General features: G+C 55.1%; 1 protein-coding gene across 1 annotated transcript in view; it reads left to right on the top strand.

The window, feature by feature from the left end:
• The window catches only part of MPPED1 (metallophosphoesterase domain containing 1), a 72,803-nt gene extending 56,174 nt beyond the window's left edge, over nucleotides 1–16,629 (top strand). The window contains exons 4-6 of the mRNA XM_063076304.1: nucleotides 10,920–11,035; nucleotides 13,679–13,792; nucleotides 16,511–16,629. Of these exons, the coding sequence (XP_062932374.1) occupies nucleotides 10,920–11,035; nucleotides 13,679–13,792; nucleotides 16,511–16,629 (349 nt within the window). The remainder of the gene's footprint in view (nucleotides 1–10,919; nucleotides 11,036–13,678; nucleotides 13,793–16,510) is intronic.
• Nucleotides 16,630–17,452: the final 823 nt, after the last annotated feature.

The following is a 17,452-nucleotide window of genomic DNA, read 5'->3' as shown; positions in this document are numbered from 1 at the left end:
CTGGCAGGACCGACTGGACCTCAGGGCAGAGCAGGGTGTTGGGGACGCCCTGCACCTCTCTCGGAGCCGGGAGCCTCAGGGATCAGCCTCTTCCAATCGCCAGGGGCTGTGCGGGGCCGGACTGGAGCATACGTCCTGGTGTGTGGCTTTGAGCTGTGTGACCACGGTCAGAATCTGAGCTTTCTGTGAAATGGCAATAGGGGTAGTTCCCTTGTGCCATGTTCTTAGTGTTCAGGGAGGTCATGGGTGTGAGTTGTATGGCACACAGTGGGCATTCACGTGCCTGCTGCTTACTGTCCATGACTGGCCAGGTGGGGATGGGGCGATCATGGTGGTTCATATACAGCCAGGAGCTGGGGGACAGAGCTGTCCCAGGGAGGCGTGGGTAGGGCAGGTGGCCCCGGCATGGGCTGGGGGTGGGCTCTAGTCCTGGCCTTCCACGTCCTTCCCTTCCCTTTGTGCCCTTCCTGGGCCTGTTGGGTGGGGAGGGGCAGGAGCTCGGGGATTTTAAGTCTGTGCCCCACAGCAGCTCGGGGACTACTTATTCATGTGATGGTGGCAATAGTAGGTGTTCTCTGCCTCTGTCCTGGCTTACTGCCACCCCCAAGGGGCTCCCAGGCCCTCCGTCCTTCCTCCTGGTTCTGCCTGGGGACTGGGAGTGTCTGGGACTCTGTACCAAGCACCTGACCAAGAATCCTTTGCTCTTTCTTTTCAGAAATGTTTTGAATCTTTTTCTGTCCAGTAATTTTCTCTGAGGTGTTTGGGGGTTGTAATTGTGGATTGCACGCTCATGCCCAGTGAGGTTCTATCTGGGGGGGTCTTGGGTGGCCGGTGTGTGGAATAGTGGGTTTTGGGGTGGCCCCACAGGGAGAATGGCGTCTGCCTCACTGTGTGGGTGTGCCCGGCAGGGGCCACTTCATGTGAAATTCTTGTTGGGGCTTCCAGGACCATGCAGGATCACCGGCTAGAGGTCTGGGGGTCTGGGGTCTTGCTCTCTCTGGCTAGGACCCTGCCCTCTGTAGTCAGCAGGGGCCTTTTCTGGTCCACTCTTTTTTGAAGCTCTCAGGGGCCCAGCTTCAAGGAGGACGAGCCACAGGTCCAACTCCCTCCCTTTCCCGGCCGAGGCCTCCTCTCTTGTTGCCCCATGGCCATGAAGACCCAAAGGCCTCATTCCAGAGGCTGGCAGTCCCCGCACATGTAAAGTGGTGTTTGTTACATGCCATCTCGCACCTCGCGTTTCTGGGTGGTTTTGGCATGAGGCTGTGGCCTTCCCCAGCTTGTTCAGGCCAGTGAGGCAAAGACTTTCCCTCCCCTTTAACACCTGACCCAAGATTTCAGCCCTAGGAAGAGGCAGTGGTGGGGGCCAGTCCAAGGCACATAGGTCACTCCTGCAGCAGCCGGCCTTGACCTCCTGTGGCTGCAGCTTCCCGGCCTCCCTGGCACCTGCCCCTCCTGCAGCCCCTGCTGGGCTGCAAACCCAGAAAGGGCTGGGCTTTGGGCTCCTGGGTTCCTGTTCCTTCTGTGACGGATTCTTCCTGAGCCTGGCTCCTGGATCTGTAAAAGAGGACTCATGTTCTGCCCTCACAGGGCACTGGGAGGGTGACATAAGATAAGGAACCTGAAGCCATTGGTCTGGGACACCACAGGGACCTAATTAGCATTTCTCTTCCCTTCCCCTGTCTTGAGCCCAGACGAAGCTGGGAATTGCTTGTCCATTCAGGGGTGGCCATAAGCCAGTTGTCTAGGACACACTGTGAACGCTGCCCAGATCTTGGGGCCTCCTCAGGGAAATGGGGTGTCCTGCAATGGCCACACGGGGGGCTTGGGAGCCCGCTGGCACCTTCCTGAGAGGCTAGCAGTATCCACGTGAGTGGTCCCACAGTTGCCACTTCCCCTCTTTCCTCCACTGGGTTCTTAGAATTCTGAGCCTGACACGCTGCATGGGGGACAGATCCCAAGGGACAGCAAGAAATTCCTCATTCTCTGCCCCTTGCTGTGCTGCACACGTGTGCACACGCGTGCACTCACACACACTCAGACATACACACCCATACACATCCACACAGTCACACACACACACACACATTCATACTCTCACACAGTCACACATTCACACAGTGCACACACGCATGCATTCTCACACATTCACACATTCACACACACATGCATTCTCACACATTCACGCACATTCACAATCACATTCACACACATTCACAATCAGACATTCACACACATTCACAATCAGACATTCACACACATTCACACATGCACACATTCACTCACACACATGCTCTCAGATTCACACATGCACACATTCACGATCACACGTTCACACGTGCACATTTGCAATGCACACATTCACAGTCACACACTTGCATGCTTTCACATTCACACATTCACACACACATGCATTCTCACACATTCACGCACATTCACAATCACATTCACACATTCACAATCAGACATTCACACACATTCACACATGCACACATTCACTCACACACATGCTCTCAGATTCACACATGCACACATTCACGATCACACGTTCACACGTGCACATTTGCAATGCACACATTCACAGTCACACACTTGCATGCTTTCACATTCACACATTCATACACACGCACGCATTCACACTCACACCCTCATGCTCTCACATTCACACATGTGCACATTCGCGATCACATATTCTCGCACATGCATGATTTCCCTCTTGCCCCTTCCTTTCCTTGTCTTCCTTTCATGTGTCTGGATAACATGGATCTCACACTGCTGTTCTCTCTCTGTAGAAGGCCTGTGCATGCACGTGCACACTGTTCTACATGAGATTAATGTTTGGGATGAATCGTCTGCCTCTTCCCTGCTGCAGTTCCTGTGAAACAAAAGATGAACAGTTCTGCACATGGGAAGGGGGGTTAACTAGGAATGACAAAGGACCCCGTTCTTTGGTTCCACTTATCTTGCTGTTGACTTGCCTTATGGGTGTGAGCCCGGCAAGGTGTGTGATTGACAGTCCTCGGGACACGTCACTGGTCCTGCCCCCTTGTGGGCAGCTGTCAGGCCCCACCCACGGGGATAGGTGAGTGGAGCTGGCACCCGGCTGCCCTCTCCCTCAGTCTCTGCCCTCAGCCCACCAGCCTGGGAGATGCAGAGAGGTGACGGTGGAAGCTCAGATGTGGGATGTCCCCAGGAGACACAGGGGGACTGCCCGTGGGGTGAAGAGTCTGCACACCACAGTCTTGCTGCAGGCATGAACTCACTTGGGGAATCCAGGCTTGACCTGACATTTTTGAGCCTTGGTTTCCCCTGCTGCAGAAGGGAGTACAATATTACTGGGATGCTGGGAGTGTTCACGGAGGGACTCAGGGCCAGTGACAGGTGTCATCCTCACCTTCAACACTTTTAATGTTGGTGTGGCTGTGGCTGGCTCCCTGAAAGTGGCCCAGGAAAACATGGCTTCTCTGGGGAGGGGAGGTGCTGGGGCGAGAAGGACAAATGGGGCAGGGGTCTGGATGGAGAGTGTTCAGCCCTGGGGGAGGGGCAGGGGCCTGGTCAGGCTCTTCTTAGAGCTTGGGGGTGGCTGCACCAGCTGCATGGCTGGGACATGTCCTTGCCTGCTCTGAGCCTCTGCTTTCACCCCTGAGAGGAGAGGGCTATCAGGAGGAGGAGGTGAGAGAATGCCTGGCCCTGGTAGGTCTGCTGTAAGAGACCCTTCTTCCCCCAGAGGGCTTTTGTGGGGGCTGAGGCAGGCAGCAGAGTTCTTGGCACTCAGCACCCCCACCCTCTGGGCCCCCACCTTGGGGAGTGGGCTGCCTGGGGAGACAGGGAATGACCCCCAGGGGAGGTGAGCCTTCCTGGGGGTCGGGATGCAGCAGAGGGGTGTGAGCATCCTGGGTCTGGGGTTGCCTCTGGGGCCTCGTCTGTAAAATGAGCACATAATCCTGCCTGCACAGGTTTGTAGGTGGGTGAGAGGGAACAGGACACCCAGCAGATGGCGAGCATTCCCCTTATTGTCCTTGTGGTTGATGTAGGTCTTGGGCTTCCTGACAGTCAGGGGCTCTGGGGTGGGGCTCCCACCAGGAAGGTGCAGAGAGGAGAGGGCTAATTCATAGTTCCTCCCACCTGCCTGCCAGGAGAGCAGCTGCTCGTTCATTCCACCTTCATTCACCTTTCCTTTATTCATGCACCGATACCTTGATCAAACCCTCCCTGAAGCCCACCTGGGCCCAGCCCTCTGTCTCATGTTGGGCACGAGGGGCTCAGGGGTGGATCTGACCTGGGCGTGCCCTGGAGGAGCCACAGGAGGGCAGTCAGGGTGGGAAGGGGGCGCCTGTGCTAGGGGGAGGGAGGCGATCAGGGGAAACTCCCAGAAGAGGAGGCCTCTCAGCCAGGCCTTAGTGAAAAATGCGTTGTAGACAACGAGGAGGAGCTGGCAAGGGCATTGCAGTTGCTGGGACAGCACGAGCAAAATCCTAGAGGTGGGGAAAGGCCGGGCTATGTTCAGGAAACAGAAAGTGGACTGTCGATGCCAACTGGTGGTTAACTCAGTGGGGAATCTGAGCACAATGGTCTGAAGGGTGAACTGCGGAGACCCCAAGGGCCCTGTGTGCCAGGCCATGAGGTCTGGACATGTCTTGGAGGCAGCGGGGAGCCATGGAAGGTTTTGGAGCAGAGGAGTCACACGCAGGGAACATGTGAGAGGCGGGAAGCCTCTTTCTCCCTGTCTAGTCAAGCTCAGAGGGACCCTGGCAGGGCCAAGGCTGGGCTGGGATGTAGAAGGGGACATTTGGGAGTTACTCAGAGGAGCAGGCAGGAAGTGGCCATTGAAGAGGGGGAGTCCGTCACCTGGCCACCCCAGGAGGTCCTCTTTGCATCAGCTTGGGCTTACGCACAGGAGGAAGGAATCTGGAACCCTGGTCCAAGTCCCTCTTGCTTCCGGGGTGCCCTTAGACACCCTGCTTGACTTCTCTGTGCCACCATTTCCTTGTCTCTAAAAGTGGGGCTCCCAACAGTTTTGTCCTGAGGATTGACTGAGCTACTAGACGTGACAGTGGCTGGTAGAACGGGGTGCTGAGGAGAGCGAGGCATGATGCCTGGTCATAGTTTCATTATTCTGGGATGAAAGCAAAGAACACAAGCCCTGGAATCTGTGTTCTGGGCTTAAGCCCTGGCTGTGTCACCTGGGGACCTCTCTGCACCTCAGTCTCCACATCTGTGAAATGGGGGCAGTGGTGGCAGCTGGCTCTCTGGGGTGGGTGCGAGGATTGAGTTTGGCTGTTTGTGGATGCTCCTTTGGAGCTGCGTCCGTGTGCACGTCCCCTTGGCATGCCATTGGGGGCGGGTCCCTGCCCTCTGCTCTCAGATAGCATGCCCTGGCCTGGGTGCACACTGGGCTCGGGGCAGCCCCAGGCCTCCTCTGTCCCCAGAGCCTGGTGCCCCAGGAAATGGGGTGCAGCCAGGGGTGGCTATACCCCAGGGTAATTAAGTGACCCCTGGGCTGTGCACCTTACCTGGGGAGGTGGAAGATGGAGCTGGGGGGCTTCTGACATTTTCTGTAGGCAAGTAGCCCCCCCTTCCCTGTTTGCTGTTAGGGAACCCGGGGAAATCGATTGACAGCTGGCCATGAGGAGGTCATTTCTATTGGCTAAGCGGGCTTAATTAGACTGGATTCGAAGGTTACCATAAGCGCACAAAGAAGCCATTAAGGGGTTAAGCTCTGAGAGATTACATTGTATTCAGCGCTCTGTTAAAGTTTGAATTAATTTTTCCCATGGGTTTGTTCACATTCTAATTTTCAACTAAATGAGACATCTGTTTCAGAAAAGGAAAATTTGCTCTGGTTGTCATGGCAACTATCATTCTGTAAGAAAATTATTCCAATGGTTACTTTAGAACAGAAAGACAGAAATTCAGGACATAACACTGCCTCCCATTGCTTAGTTGGAAATCTGATTCATCTGCTCTCCTTGGGGGCTTTGATGTGCCCAGTATGGTGGGGCAGGCCAGGGCTGGTGCTGAGGCTGGGACCGGGTGCCAGGGTGCACTGGAACCGGCACCGTGGCTCTTGGAGCAACCCAGCATCACGTCTTGGGCACTCGAGGGTCTCAGACCATGGTGGGGAGGGCTGGGAAGGGATGGGCTGGATCAGGGCTGCTAGGGTGACAGGCCCTCTGAAATACCGGGTAGCCCCCAGGGAGCCAGACAGCTGGTCACAGTGATAATCCTATATGCTGGGTCTCACTGGACGTGGAGAGGGTCATTTCACTGCCAAACTAGCTCGCTGGCAGGTCAGGGCCAAGCTCACCTTGACAGATGTTGTCTAGGAGGGGCTGGAGGTAGGTTGTCCAGGCCCCGTGGGCCACTCAAAGCCTCGGAGGAATGAGGCCACCCTGAAGAGTCCAGTCAGGCCCCTGCCCGCCTGCCCACCCACCGCTCCTGCCTGCCTGCCTTCGAGACCCCCCTGCCCTGCCGCCAGCCTGAGGACAGCTCTCTCCTGCCAGCAGACTGTCCTGAGAAATGTCTCTCCGGGATGTTTCCGTGTGAGATTTGACTCTTCCTGCTTCTTCAATATTCTAGTAAAAGCGAGAACATCACCTCTTCCTGTCGACAGAGTTCCTGGGTATTCAGAAGGCGTTTTTACCATGTTGGCACAATAGAATCCTCTCAAACCTTCCCCCCTACCTCCTTCCCGCCCCCTGTGTCAGGCAGTGGGGGTACAACAATGTACCCCTGCCCTTATGGGGACCTCAGTGGGGGGACAAAGTCTTCATTATCCCATTTTACATGGAGGAAACCAGGACTGGGGAAAGGCAAATGGATCAGCTGGAAGCAGAACCAGGATGTGGGATGCCCACGTCAGTGCCCTTTCCATCCATTGGAGGGGACGAGGCAGCCTCCCGACCCTCCAGGACTAATGCTGTGGCATCAGCTGCCCTCACGTCCTGCAGACCCTGCAGGCAAGGCCGGCTCTCCTGTGCCCCTGGGGATATTCTCATGAGTGGGGGTGGGGGTGGGGGTGGGATGGGATGTGGGGGTGGGGAAGGAGGCAGGAGGGACAACAGGAACAGCTCCAGACCAGCCGTCCTGTTGAGACCTGATTCTCCTCCCTGCTCTGCCCAGGACCTGCTGCGTGACCCTGGGAAGTGGAGTGACCTCTCTCCTCCTCAAGAGCAGAGTGGATTCCATCTTCCCAAGATTCAAGGTCATGTGCTTCCAAGAAGCACATCGGAAACTGTCACCCCCAGAGGAAGCCTCCTTGCTGCTGGGTGAGGGGCAGGTGGGACAGGCAGAGGCTGCCAGGGGCTGGCTCCTGGGGGCTCACGAGTCTCTGATAAGTTTCTGAGAATCTCTTTCAAAAAACTGTCCCCTGCAGGGGCTCATGGGGTGAGGGTGGGGGGTGGGAATAGGTGGGACTAGCAGACGCCTTCTCTTCATACCGATGAGGTGTCGTCCCATCTTGTAAATATTTGATTAGATTTTTGAAAAATGGAGCCTGTGTGTGTAAGGCAGTGCCAGAAACACATTGCTTCTTTTCCCGTTGGCTGGCGGGGCTGGGGACTCTAGGGAGGACCAGGGGTGGCTTCCCAGCTGCTGCGGCCTTCCCTGCAGCTCCCACCCGCTCACCCCACCTGCCCCGCTCAGCCAGGCGGGCTCTGAGTGTGCCCAGGACCGAGGCTTCAGAAACTGCAGAGCCGGGAGCTCAGCAGGTTAGAGCTGGAGCAGCCTCGGGGGCCTCTGGTGAGAACCGCGGTGGGAGGGCATTTCACGTTGTGACTCAGTACACACGGCAGTGGGTGTCTATTTAAATATAAATATATCTAACTAAAATGTCTCTTTCCTACTCTGATGTACTCTGATATTTTCTATTTTTTTTTTTTTCTTTAATACTCTTGCCAACCGTCAGCATGCAGTTTGAAAGACCCTGCCCTGGGCCAAGGTTTTTCATCCAGGCTGTGTGGGTGGGTCTCAGGAGGGGTCCGTGATGATCACAGTGATAGTGGGTGTCACGGTGGTGGTGGCAGAGGTGATCGTGGTGGTGATGGTGGTGATGGTGGTTGTGCTGATGACGGTGACAATGGTGGTGCTGGTGGTGTTGGTGACGGTGCAGGCGATGTTGGTGTTGGTGACGGTGGAGGTGATGAAGGTGGTGTTGGAGGTGATGGGGATGACGGTGGCAGCTGCAGCGGGTCGAGTACTTACAGCGAACCAGGCACTATTTTAAGCACTTTACGTGGATTAACTGATTTAATCCTTTCAGCAGCTCTATTGACACAGATAGTATTATTATCCCCTTTTTACAGACAGGAGACTTGGGGCATAGAGGGAAGTTAAGTCTCTCACCCAGGGTCATATAGGTAGTAAGAGCTGGACCGTTCTAACCCAGGTCTGACTCAAGAGTTCCTCGAAACTGGGTGTAAAATCATGTGTGTGGGTGGGGGGTGGTGGTACGTTTTCCTTAAAGAGGACCCTTAGCTTTCTGCAGATGTGCAAGGGCAGGCCTCTGTGGGTATGTCTGGGGGGGGAGGTGCCCCCTGATGGGACTGCCCCTGTCCCTGGTGCTGCCCACCCAACGTCCATTCCCCAGTCCTGGCCGCCTGGCTTCCTCACTTGCTGGGCACTTCCTGGGAGTGGGGATCCCTTGGAGAAACTGAAACCTGGGGGTGCAGGCAGGCAGCCCTCTATCCCCACCCCTCATACTCTCTCTTTCCTCTCACACCCCCTGGTCCCCCATCTGTACAAGGGGCTCTCCTGGAGCCCACTCATAGCTGGTGTGGGGAACCCCCTTGCCTGGCCTCCCCCAAGAACCAGGCAGGAGCCACAGCTCCGTTCCTTGGGGCCAAGAGCTTAGGCTGGTAGAGACTTGGGGAGATGGTGGCTTGGTGTGTTCTGCCCACTTTAGTCAGGTCTCCCAAAGGCTACCTGGGGTCTGTCTTTTGAATGAGAGGGATCAGTTTCAGCTTTGAAGTTCTGGCTGCAATCCCAGGGCAACAGGTAAATTCTTGTTGAGCGTCCTGTTAATTATTCACTAGTTCAGTCCTCTCTCACTCACCACCATTTATTAAACATTTATTTGCCCTTCTCTTGGGTCTGTTTTGTGTTGCTATAATAGAATACCACAGGCTGGGTAGTTTATAAAGAAAAGAACTGATTTCTCACAGTTCTGGAGGCTGGGAAGTCTAATATCAAGGTGCCAGCATCTGTCAAGGACCTTCTTGCCACGTCATCCCGTGGCGCAGGTGGAAGGGCAGGAGGGTGCTAGAGAGAGCAAGCGGAAGGGGGCTGAACTCATCCTTTTATCAGGAACCCACTCCCACCATAGCAAGCCCGCTCCCATGCTGCAGCATTAATCCATTTATGAGGGCAGAGCTCTCATGACCTAATCACCTTTTCAAGGTCCTGCCACTGATCACTGTTGCGTTGGGGATTAAGTCTCTAACGCATGAACTTTGGGGGACACCTTCAAACATAGCAGCTGGTATCTGAAACAGTGAAAGGACCTTTGACCCCACGTGACCAGCGTGGTACCCCATTCTCCTCCTTTGCAAGCCCATGTCCCAGGAGAAGGCACTGCAGGCTCGAAGGCCAGGGATGGCGAGTGTGGAGAGGGAGGGGGGCATCAGATCTGTTTTGAAAATGACTTCTCCACCGGTTCACTGTGGGACCCTGAGCACCTCGCTTCCCTCGCCGAACCTCAGTCTTCTAGTCCAGAACCTGCCAGCTTGGGATGGCTGACACCCCTGGCTGAAAACCCTGACTTAGGCCCACCCTGGCAGGTTCTGGACTAGAAGACTGAGGTTCAGCAGGGGTCAGGGTTCTCCAATGGTGTTCCGTGGAACCCACGGGATTCCAAGGAGGTGCATCGAGTGGCTGCCAACAGGGTAGAACCACTGAGTTTACAGCCAGGGTGTGGCCTCATGATCTAGTCACCTCCCAAATGCCTGCCTCCTAATACCGTCACCCAGTGGATTAGAATTTCAACACAGGAACTTTGGGAGGACACAAACATTCAGACAACAGCAGTGGTGACGGTGGGGGTGGTGGAGATGACCATGTACATGCTAAAGGTCTCTGTTCATGTGGAATCCTATAGTGACTTCAGCCTACGGAATGATTCTGATGCTTTTGTTGTGAATGACTGAAAACCCAATTCAAATGGCTTTATTTTGGCCCACGTAGCGGAGAAGCGCTGAGGTGCCGTCGTGCCTGCTTCAGTTAGATCTGCTGTCTCCTCTCGCCACGTGCCCCAGCTCTCCCTCTCCCTTTGGGACAGCTTCATAGTTGCTGACAGCTCCCCAGGCTAGAAGCTGGAAGGTCTTTGTGCAATGAGAGTATCTTCTTTTCTCATCGTGGAAAGAAATGTCTGAGACTCTCTCCAGTTGGGAGAATCTAGGTCACGTGCTCACCATGGAACCAATGAGGGGGCTGATTTGCATTGATGGTCTGGGCTGGGCACAGGTTGGGATTATGTTAATGGCCCAGGTCCATCTGGCCCTGCCCTTAGAGCTGGGGATGGGCTCAGCCTTGCATGGGCTCCCTGGCTGGGAGCTTCCTCCCTGGAATCCACTCTGTCTTGATTGGGGCTCCGAGCTTTTTCCCAGGGGTGGGGTGGGGTTAGTGGAGACTGTTCTTTGTGGATTTCCTTAGAAAGGCTTGAAGCAAGAAGGGTTTTGGGAAGGACCTAATATATATTTTTTAGCTTTCATCTTTTTGGTTATGTAAATAATACTTATTCATCATAGAAAAATAGAAACTACAGATAAGCAAGAGGGAACAGGGAATAGAATTACCTGGTGACTCCACAGCCCACCAGCTGGTCAGTGTCCTGGTCCAAGTCCTGGATTGAGTGTCCAGGTGCCGAGCTGGTCCGCCTCCCCTGCCCTGTGGTCGCCCCACACTGAGCTGCTGCTCTTCTCCCGTAGGCAGCCCTGGTTTTATGGCTGGGGTTTTAACCTCCCTCGAGGCCAAGCCCTGCTCGAGAAATGGAACCTCATTCCCGAAGGCATAGACATCCTGATAACGCACGGACCGCCACTGGGTAAGAATCTGCTGTCGCCGCCTGGGCTGGCCGGCCTGGGCTGGGGCGTGGGTGTGGGGGTGGGGGCTGGCCTGGCCTGTGAACTGAGCTCAGCCTGGCCGTCGAGGGAGCCCTGGACGGGCTCTGTTCTGAGTCCAACTTGCTGGGGCATTGGTGACAAGTCGCCCATGGCCCCCTTATTTCCTGAGCACGTACTGTGTGCTTGGGGCTTTCCTTGTTCCCTCTGGACTCCTCACAACAGCACGGGGAGGTCAGAATCATCTGCCCATTTGACATGTGGCACAACTGGATCTCAGGCCCTTGACTCTCCAGCCCTGAGTCCTAGTGCTGAATACCACCAGGACCCTTGTCACAGGGCACCATCGGGGCACCTCTCACCCTGTCAGAAACCTGGGGTTCCTGCTCCCTCAGCCCCCCATCCTAACAGGCCCAGGACCTGTGGATCCACCTCGCAAGGTCTCCTGTCCGCCCCCCGACCCTCCCCTGGTCCAGCTGAGGTCATCACTTGCCTGCTGACCACTTCCCGCCCCCCACTGGCGACTTTCTCAGTTCTCCCCTCCCCCTCCTCTCACCCACATCCTGCCACCAGCCTGTTTCTTCAGTTCTACCTCCAGACTGACTCCCAGCTCCTCCCTCTTCTCTCTGCCACTGCTGACCCCACCTTAGCCCAGGCCCATGTCTTCTCCAGTGACCGCTGTGGCCTCTCACTGGTCCCTCAACCCTGAGTCTTATCCCTTCCAGTCTACTCCCCTCATGTCATTAGGAGGGAATTCAGCGTGCCATCATATATGCCATGTCACCTCTCTACAACGTTCCATGGCTCCCTCGTTCCTCAGCATGAACTTAAAACTCCTGGCAGTCTGACCCAGACCAGCCTCTTGCTCCCACTGCCACCTCCACCAAAACCGCCATGGCTCCTGCAGGGCTTGGGGCTGGCCCTTGTGCCGGGCGATGCTGGACCAGGGGCTAACCCCACATGGTGCTCGCCTGGAGGGGCTCGCAGGCTGCAGGGTAGAGGGTTCAGGAATGGCCAAGCCCAGAGGGACATGTTCAGGGTGAGGGAAACTTGGAGGGAGGCTTACAGAGCAGGTGACATCAGAGTCTGTTTCGGGGAGGCAGGGAGCAGGGAGGACAGGGCGTCCCAGAGGCCCAGACCAGCTTGAGAGGCACAGGCTCACACACCTGTTCAGGAGGAAAGTCCTGCTCACCTACTGTGTGCCACCACCCAGCCCATGCCCTCGGGCGCCCCTCCTTCCCCACAGAATCCACGAAAGGAAGGCTTTGCTGTCCCCATTTTCAGAGAGGGGACGCTGCAGGCCCAGGGCTCTGCCGCGTGCAGGCAGCACAGCGAGACTGTGACCAGACTGTGTCATCCCAGCCAAAGCCTCCAGACCACTGGACAAGTTCCCTTCAACATTCCACATCACTGGTCACTTACAGGAGGCTTTTCTGCTGCCCTCCCTCCCCACCACCTCCCTTGCTCCCTCTCTTCCTGCCTTATATCCCCCCACCCTCCCTCCTGCTGTCCTTCCCTCTTTTCTCCCCTTTCTTTCCCTCCTCCCTTCCATCCATCCATCTCTCCATCCCTCCGAACCTAGTATCATTTGACTTCCTTCTCTCTGGATGCCCACCCCAGCCACTACGCGTGCAGCACGCGGCTCCCGTTTCAGGCGTGCCTGGGTGTGCCAGCCTTATGCATGGTGGGATCCCAGTGCCCAGCCCAGCGGCTCTAGCTGTTGGGTGAAATGGAGGCACAGAGAGGTTAAGTAACTTGTCCAAGGTCACACAGCCAGCAGGCAGCAGAGCCTGGGACTTAAACCTAGGTGTCTGTTCCAAGCCCATTCCCCGCCTACTTCCCCCCTCTCTTCTCTGCTTTCCCCTCCTCCTCATCCCTCGTCTCTCTCTGTCCCTGTCTCTCTCTCCTGTTTTCAAATCAGCATCTGTTGCAGCCTGCCTGGTTCTTTGCGTCCGAGGTCCCCCATCCCCTTCCTAGCAGCTGCAGAGACCTGTTTCTCCCACCCAAACGGAGAGGGCCGAGATGAGCCCTCACTGTTCACTCAGAGTGATCTGTTGTTCTGCGTCTGTGTAGCCATGTGAGGATAATAAGCAGCCACCATATGCAGCTCGCTCCGGGAGCTGGCAGCAGAGCAGACACGGCAGCGGCCACGTGAGCATGCTGCAGTGACTGCAGAAGTTCACGTGCATGATTCCATGGCATTTGTTTAGAAAGTTTCCGACGTGGAGATCTTGCTCCCAGGCTGTGTGTTGGGGGCTCCCCTCGGGCCTTCGTTTGCTTATCTCTGCAGTGGGTGGATGCCCCCTCAAGTGTGAATGGTCTGGGGGCACTAACGGTTATTGGGTCCCTGCCCCGAGTGTGTGGCCGAGGTGAGGCTTGTACATGGAGGCCCTGGTGCAGCCCGATAGAGGCACAGGTGAGGGGGCAGTTCTCGGTCCATCCCTGAGGCTGTGCAGGGCAGGGTTTCGGAGAGCTTGCTCCAGGAGGTGGGGAAGCTGCACCCAGGCCCGTGAGTCCAGGACCCCCGAGTCTCTCCAAGGCTGCAGAAGCTGCCGCCTGGGCTGTGAGAGGTGGACGGCTGACCCCCCTGACCCTGTCACTGCCCCCCTGTTATCTCCCCAACACAGGCTTCCTGGACTGGGTCCCCAAGAAGATGCAGCGGGTGGGCTGCGTGGAACTGCTCAACACGGTGCAAAGGCGCGTCCAGCCGCGGCTGCATGTCTTTGGCCACATCCACGAAGGTCAGCTGGGGGGACCTCACGTGCAAGGGCTCCTAACTGGCTCTTCAGAAGGGCCATCTCCCTTCAGCCCGAGTCACCTCCTCCCTGATCTCTTCGGCCAGTGCTTTATGCACTCCCTGGCTATCAATCAGCTACTGCTAAAATGTTTAACAGTAGAAAGATGAATGCAAAATCTCAGGGAACTGAGGTGGTAGTTTTGGCTTCCTCCGAGCTGTGCAACCCTGCCGTGCCTCTAGTCTGTGAAGTCTGCAGGAAATGGGCGGGGGCTTTCCTGAGGAGGGCGCATTTGGACTGTGACACAGAAGATGCATGAGATTTGGTGGGCACACTGAGATTTGGTGGGTACACTATGAATTGCTTAAGGCTGGCAGCCCTGTCTTGTTGCTGATATCACCAGGGTCTGGTAGGTGATTAATAAATGTGAAGGAATTGCCTGCTTGAGAGGCTCTAGCGGTGTGTGTGAGCCCTGCCTCCCACTACACACAGACATGGCACCCTGACCCTGTCCTGGGGGTTGCGGCCACGTGGTTGGAGGGTGTACACTTTGCATGGCGGGCAGTGGGCAAGGCACCATGATGGTGAGGGGTGATGTTGGCTCCAGTCCTAATCGCACTGCCACACCCTGGCCTGTTGCCACATATGGGCTTTCCTTGTTAGACCTAAGGCATCCTCACCGGAGCCTGATTTCACCAGTTTGGCTCAGACGTCTTTTCGTTCCTTTTGAACGTTTGTTGTGCCTGTCCAAGGCCTCCCTGTTCCACCCCTGCCAGGAAGCACATTAACTGCTATGGGGCATGGGGGCTGACTTGGTTTCCCCTGTAGGCATCTCCCAGTCTCCTGGACCTCTCTGTCTGTGGTTGGCCCCTGAGCCTCCACAGGCACCCGGTCACCATCAGATCATTTTGTAGCTCAGAAGCAAACGAGCCTCAGACCGTTCCCTGAGGGCCTCTGCAGCTCATGGTCAAGGGGCAGGAGAGATCAGACCTTACCTGACCCTGGAGGAGCTCACAGATTCCTGGGCGGCAGATGAATAATTAAAGGTGGAATATGAGAGGTCATGGAAGAGGTGGATAGCTCACATGCTGTGGGATAATAATGCTGCCATTTCCTGTGGTGTGCAGTGCAATCATACAGGCAGAATGGAGCTCCAAAGAGCAGGTAACCTGCACATGGGAGGGGAAATGTCCCTTCTGGTTTGGAGGTGATCTGAGCTGATGGATGAAGGGGATTCTAACAAGTAGAGGTGGTGGGAAGAGGGCATGATGGGGGCAGAGAAGAAAACACATGACAATGATGATAATGATGGTGATTGTGATGACATGATGATAACAATGATGCTGATGGTGATGATGATGATGGTGTTTATGATAATGGTGATTATGATAGTCATGGTGATGGTGATGGTGATGGTGATGATAATGATGATGGTGATGGTGATAATGGTGGTGGTGATGGTGATGGTGATGATGGTGAGGATGACGGTGATGGTGATAATGATCATGATGATCATGATGATGGTGATGATGGTGGTGATGATGGTGATGACGGTGGTGATGATGATGGTGATGGTGGTGGTGATGATGGTGATGGTGATGGTGATGGTGATGGTGATGGTGATGATGGTGAGGATGACAGTGATGGTGATAATGATCATGATGATCATGATGATGGTGATGATGGTGGTGATGATGGTGGTGATGGTGATGATGGTGATGATGATGGTGATGGTGATGGTGATGATGGTGATAATGGTGGTGGTGATAATGGTGGTAGTGATGATGGTGATGATGGTGATGGTGATGGTGATGATAATGGTGATGGTGATGGTGATGATGATGGTGATGGTGATGATGGTGAGGATGACAGTGATGGTGATAATGATCATGATGATCATGATGATGGTGGTGATGGTGGTGATGACGGTGATGATGATGGTGATGGTGATGATGATGGTGATGGTGGTGATGATGGTGATGGTGATAATGGTGGTGGTGATGGTGATGGTGATGATGATGATGGTGATGATGGTGGTGATGGTGGTAATGATCATGATGATCATGATGATGATGATAATGGTGGTGATGATGGTGGTGATGATGATGATGGTGATAATGGTGGTGATGATGATGGTGATGGTGGTGATGATGACGGTGATGATGGTGATGGTGATGATGACGGTGATGACAGTGATGATGGTGATGGTGGTGATGATGATGATGGTGATAATGGTGGTGATGATGGTGATGGTGATGATGATGATGGTGGTGATGGTGGTGATCATGATGATCATGATGATGATGGTGATAATGGTGGTGATGATGGTGGTGATGATGGTGATAGTGGTGGTGATGATGGTGATGATGGTGATGGTGATGATGGTGATGGTGGTGGTGATAATGACTATGGTGATGATGGTGGACATGGTGATGGTGGTGATGAGGGTGTCGTTGATGATGACTCACTGTGTGCTTCCCTCGTGCCAGGCAGTGGGCTGAGCACTGTACATGGATGCTTATCTCATCTGATCTTTACAGCAGGCTTGGAAATAGTGTCTGTCATTATCATCTCCATTGTACAGGTGAAGAGACTGAGTTTGAAAGTTCCAGTAGCTTGCCTCAGACACATTCACTGAGGCTGAATACCCTCCAACTACCACACTCACCAGACCACCCTCACAGCTCCAGGGCCTGGCCTGACAGGCGTGTGCTTACTTTCTAGGGTATGGTGTCATGGCGGATGGGACGACTACCTATGTGAATGCGTCCGTGTGCACTGTGAACTACCAGCCTGTGAACCCGCCCATAGTCATCGACCTTCCCACACCCCGGAACTCCTGACTGCTCCCCACTACCCCAGCCCTGCCCGCCTGCGTCAGACGTATGCTTGGCTGGGAGCACAGACCCCCAGCCACCCTTCCTTTCATGCAGAATGACCCAGATGACCTGTTCGGCCACAGGGACTGGCCCAGCAGATGGGCTGAGGCCTTGGAATGCAGAAAATCACCTTTGACTCTTCAGTATTCTGTCACTTGAAGCTGGTACCCTGCTCGTCCCTGTCAGGGGTTCTGCATCCATTACTGTTTTCTGTGTGTACATCCCATGCATACCTTGTTACACAGACCTGCCGTGCTCATGGCCCTGTGTTGCTGGGAAATGACCGAGTCTTCATTTGTCTCAGTTGGACGCCCTCTTGGTTTGGGAAGCCACTGCTCTTGGATGAGTTTTAGAAGTTCTTGTACAAAATCTCCCTCTAATGGAGAGTCTGTGTGGCTGTGAGCCTCAGGGTTGGGAGGAGTGGGAGGTTTTGTAGTCTGGGCGCAGCCAGTCCTTCCTCTCCTCCCAGGCCAGAGAGGAGACAGGTCTGCTGGCGGTGGCGGCTCTCCAGGGGAGAGTTCAGGGACGTCTCAGGAATTCAGACTGCACCTGGCCAGACCCACGAGTGGTTTGCCTCACGTTGCTCCCCCTTTTTCACCTGTGGGAATTTTTGCTGACTTGAACAATGGCCTGAGTGTCCCAGGCATTCACTTGGAGCCTGGATTTGGGCATTGGAACTACAGAATGAGCTACGTGAGTACCCAGGACCAGCTGGAGGGTTCCGAGTCATAGTGGGACAACCGTGGTCCCACAGGGACTGCCTGCTCTGCAGAACTCAACAACCACG

The sequence above is a fragment of the Cynocephalus volans genome, chromosome 12, assembly GCF_027409185.1.
Source record: "Cynocephalus volans isolate mCynVol1 chromosome 12, mCynVol1.pri, whole genome shotgun sequence".
Classification (NCBI taxonomy): domain Eukaryota; kingdom Metazoa; phylum Chordata; class Mammalia; order Dermoptera; family Cynocephalidae; genus Cynocephalus; species Cynocephalus volans.
The sequence above is the reverse complement of the archived record's forward strand: the minus strand, read 5'-3'. Positions and strand labels throughout refer to the sequence as shown.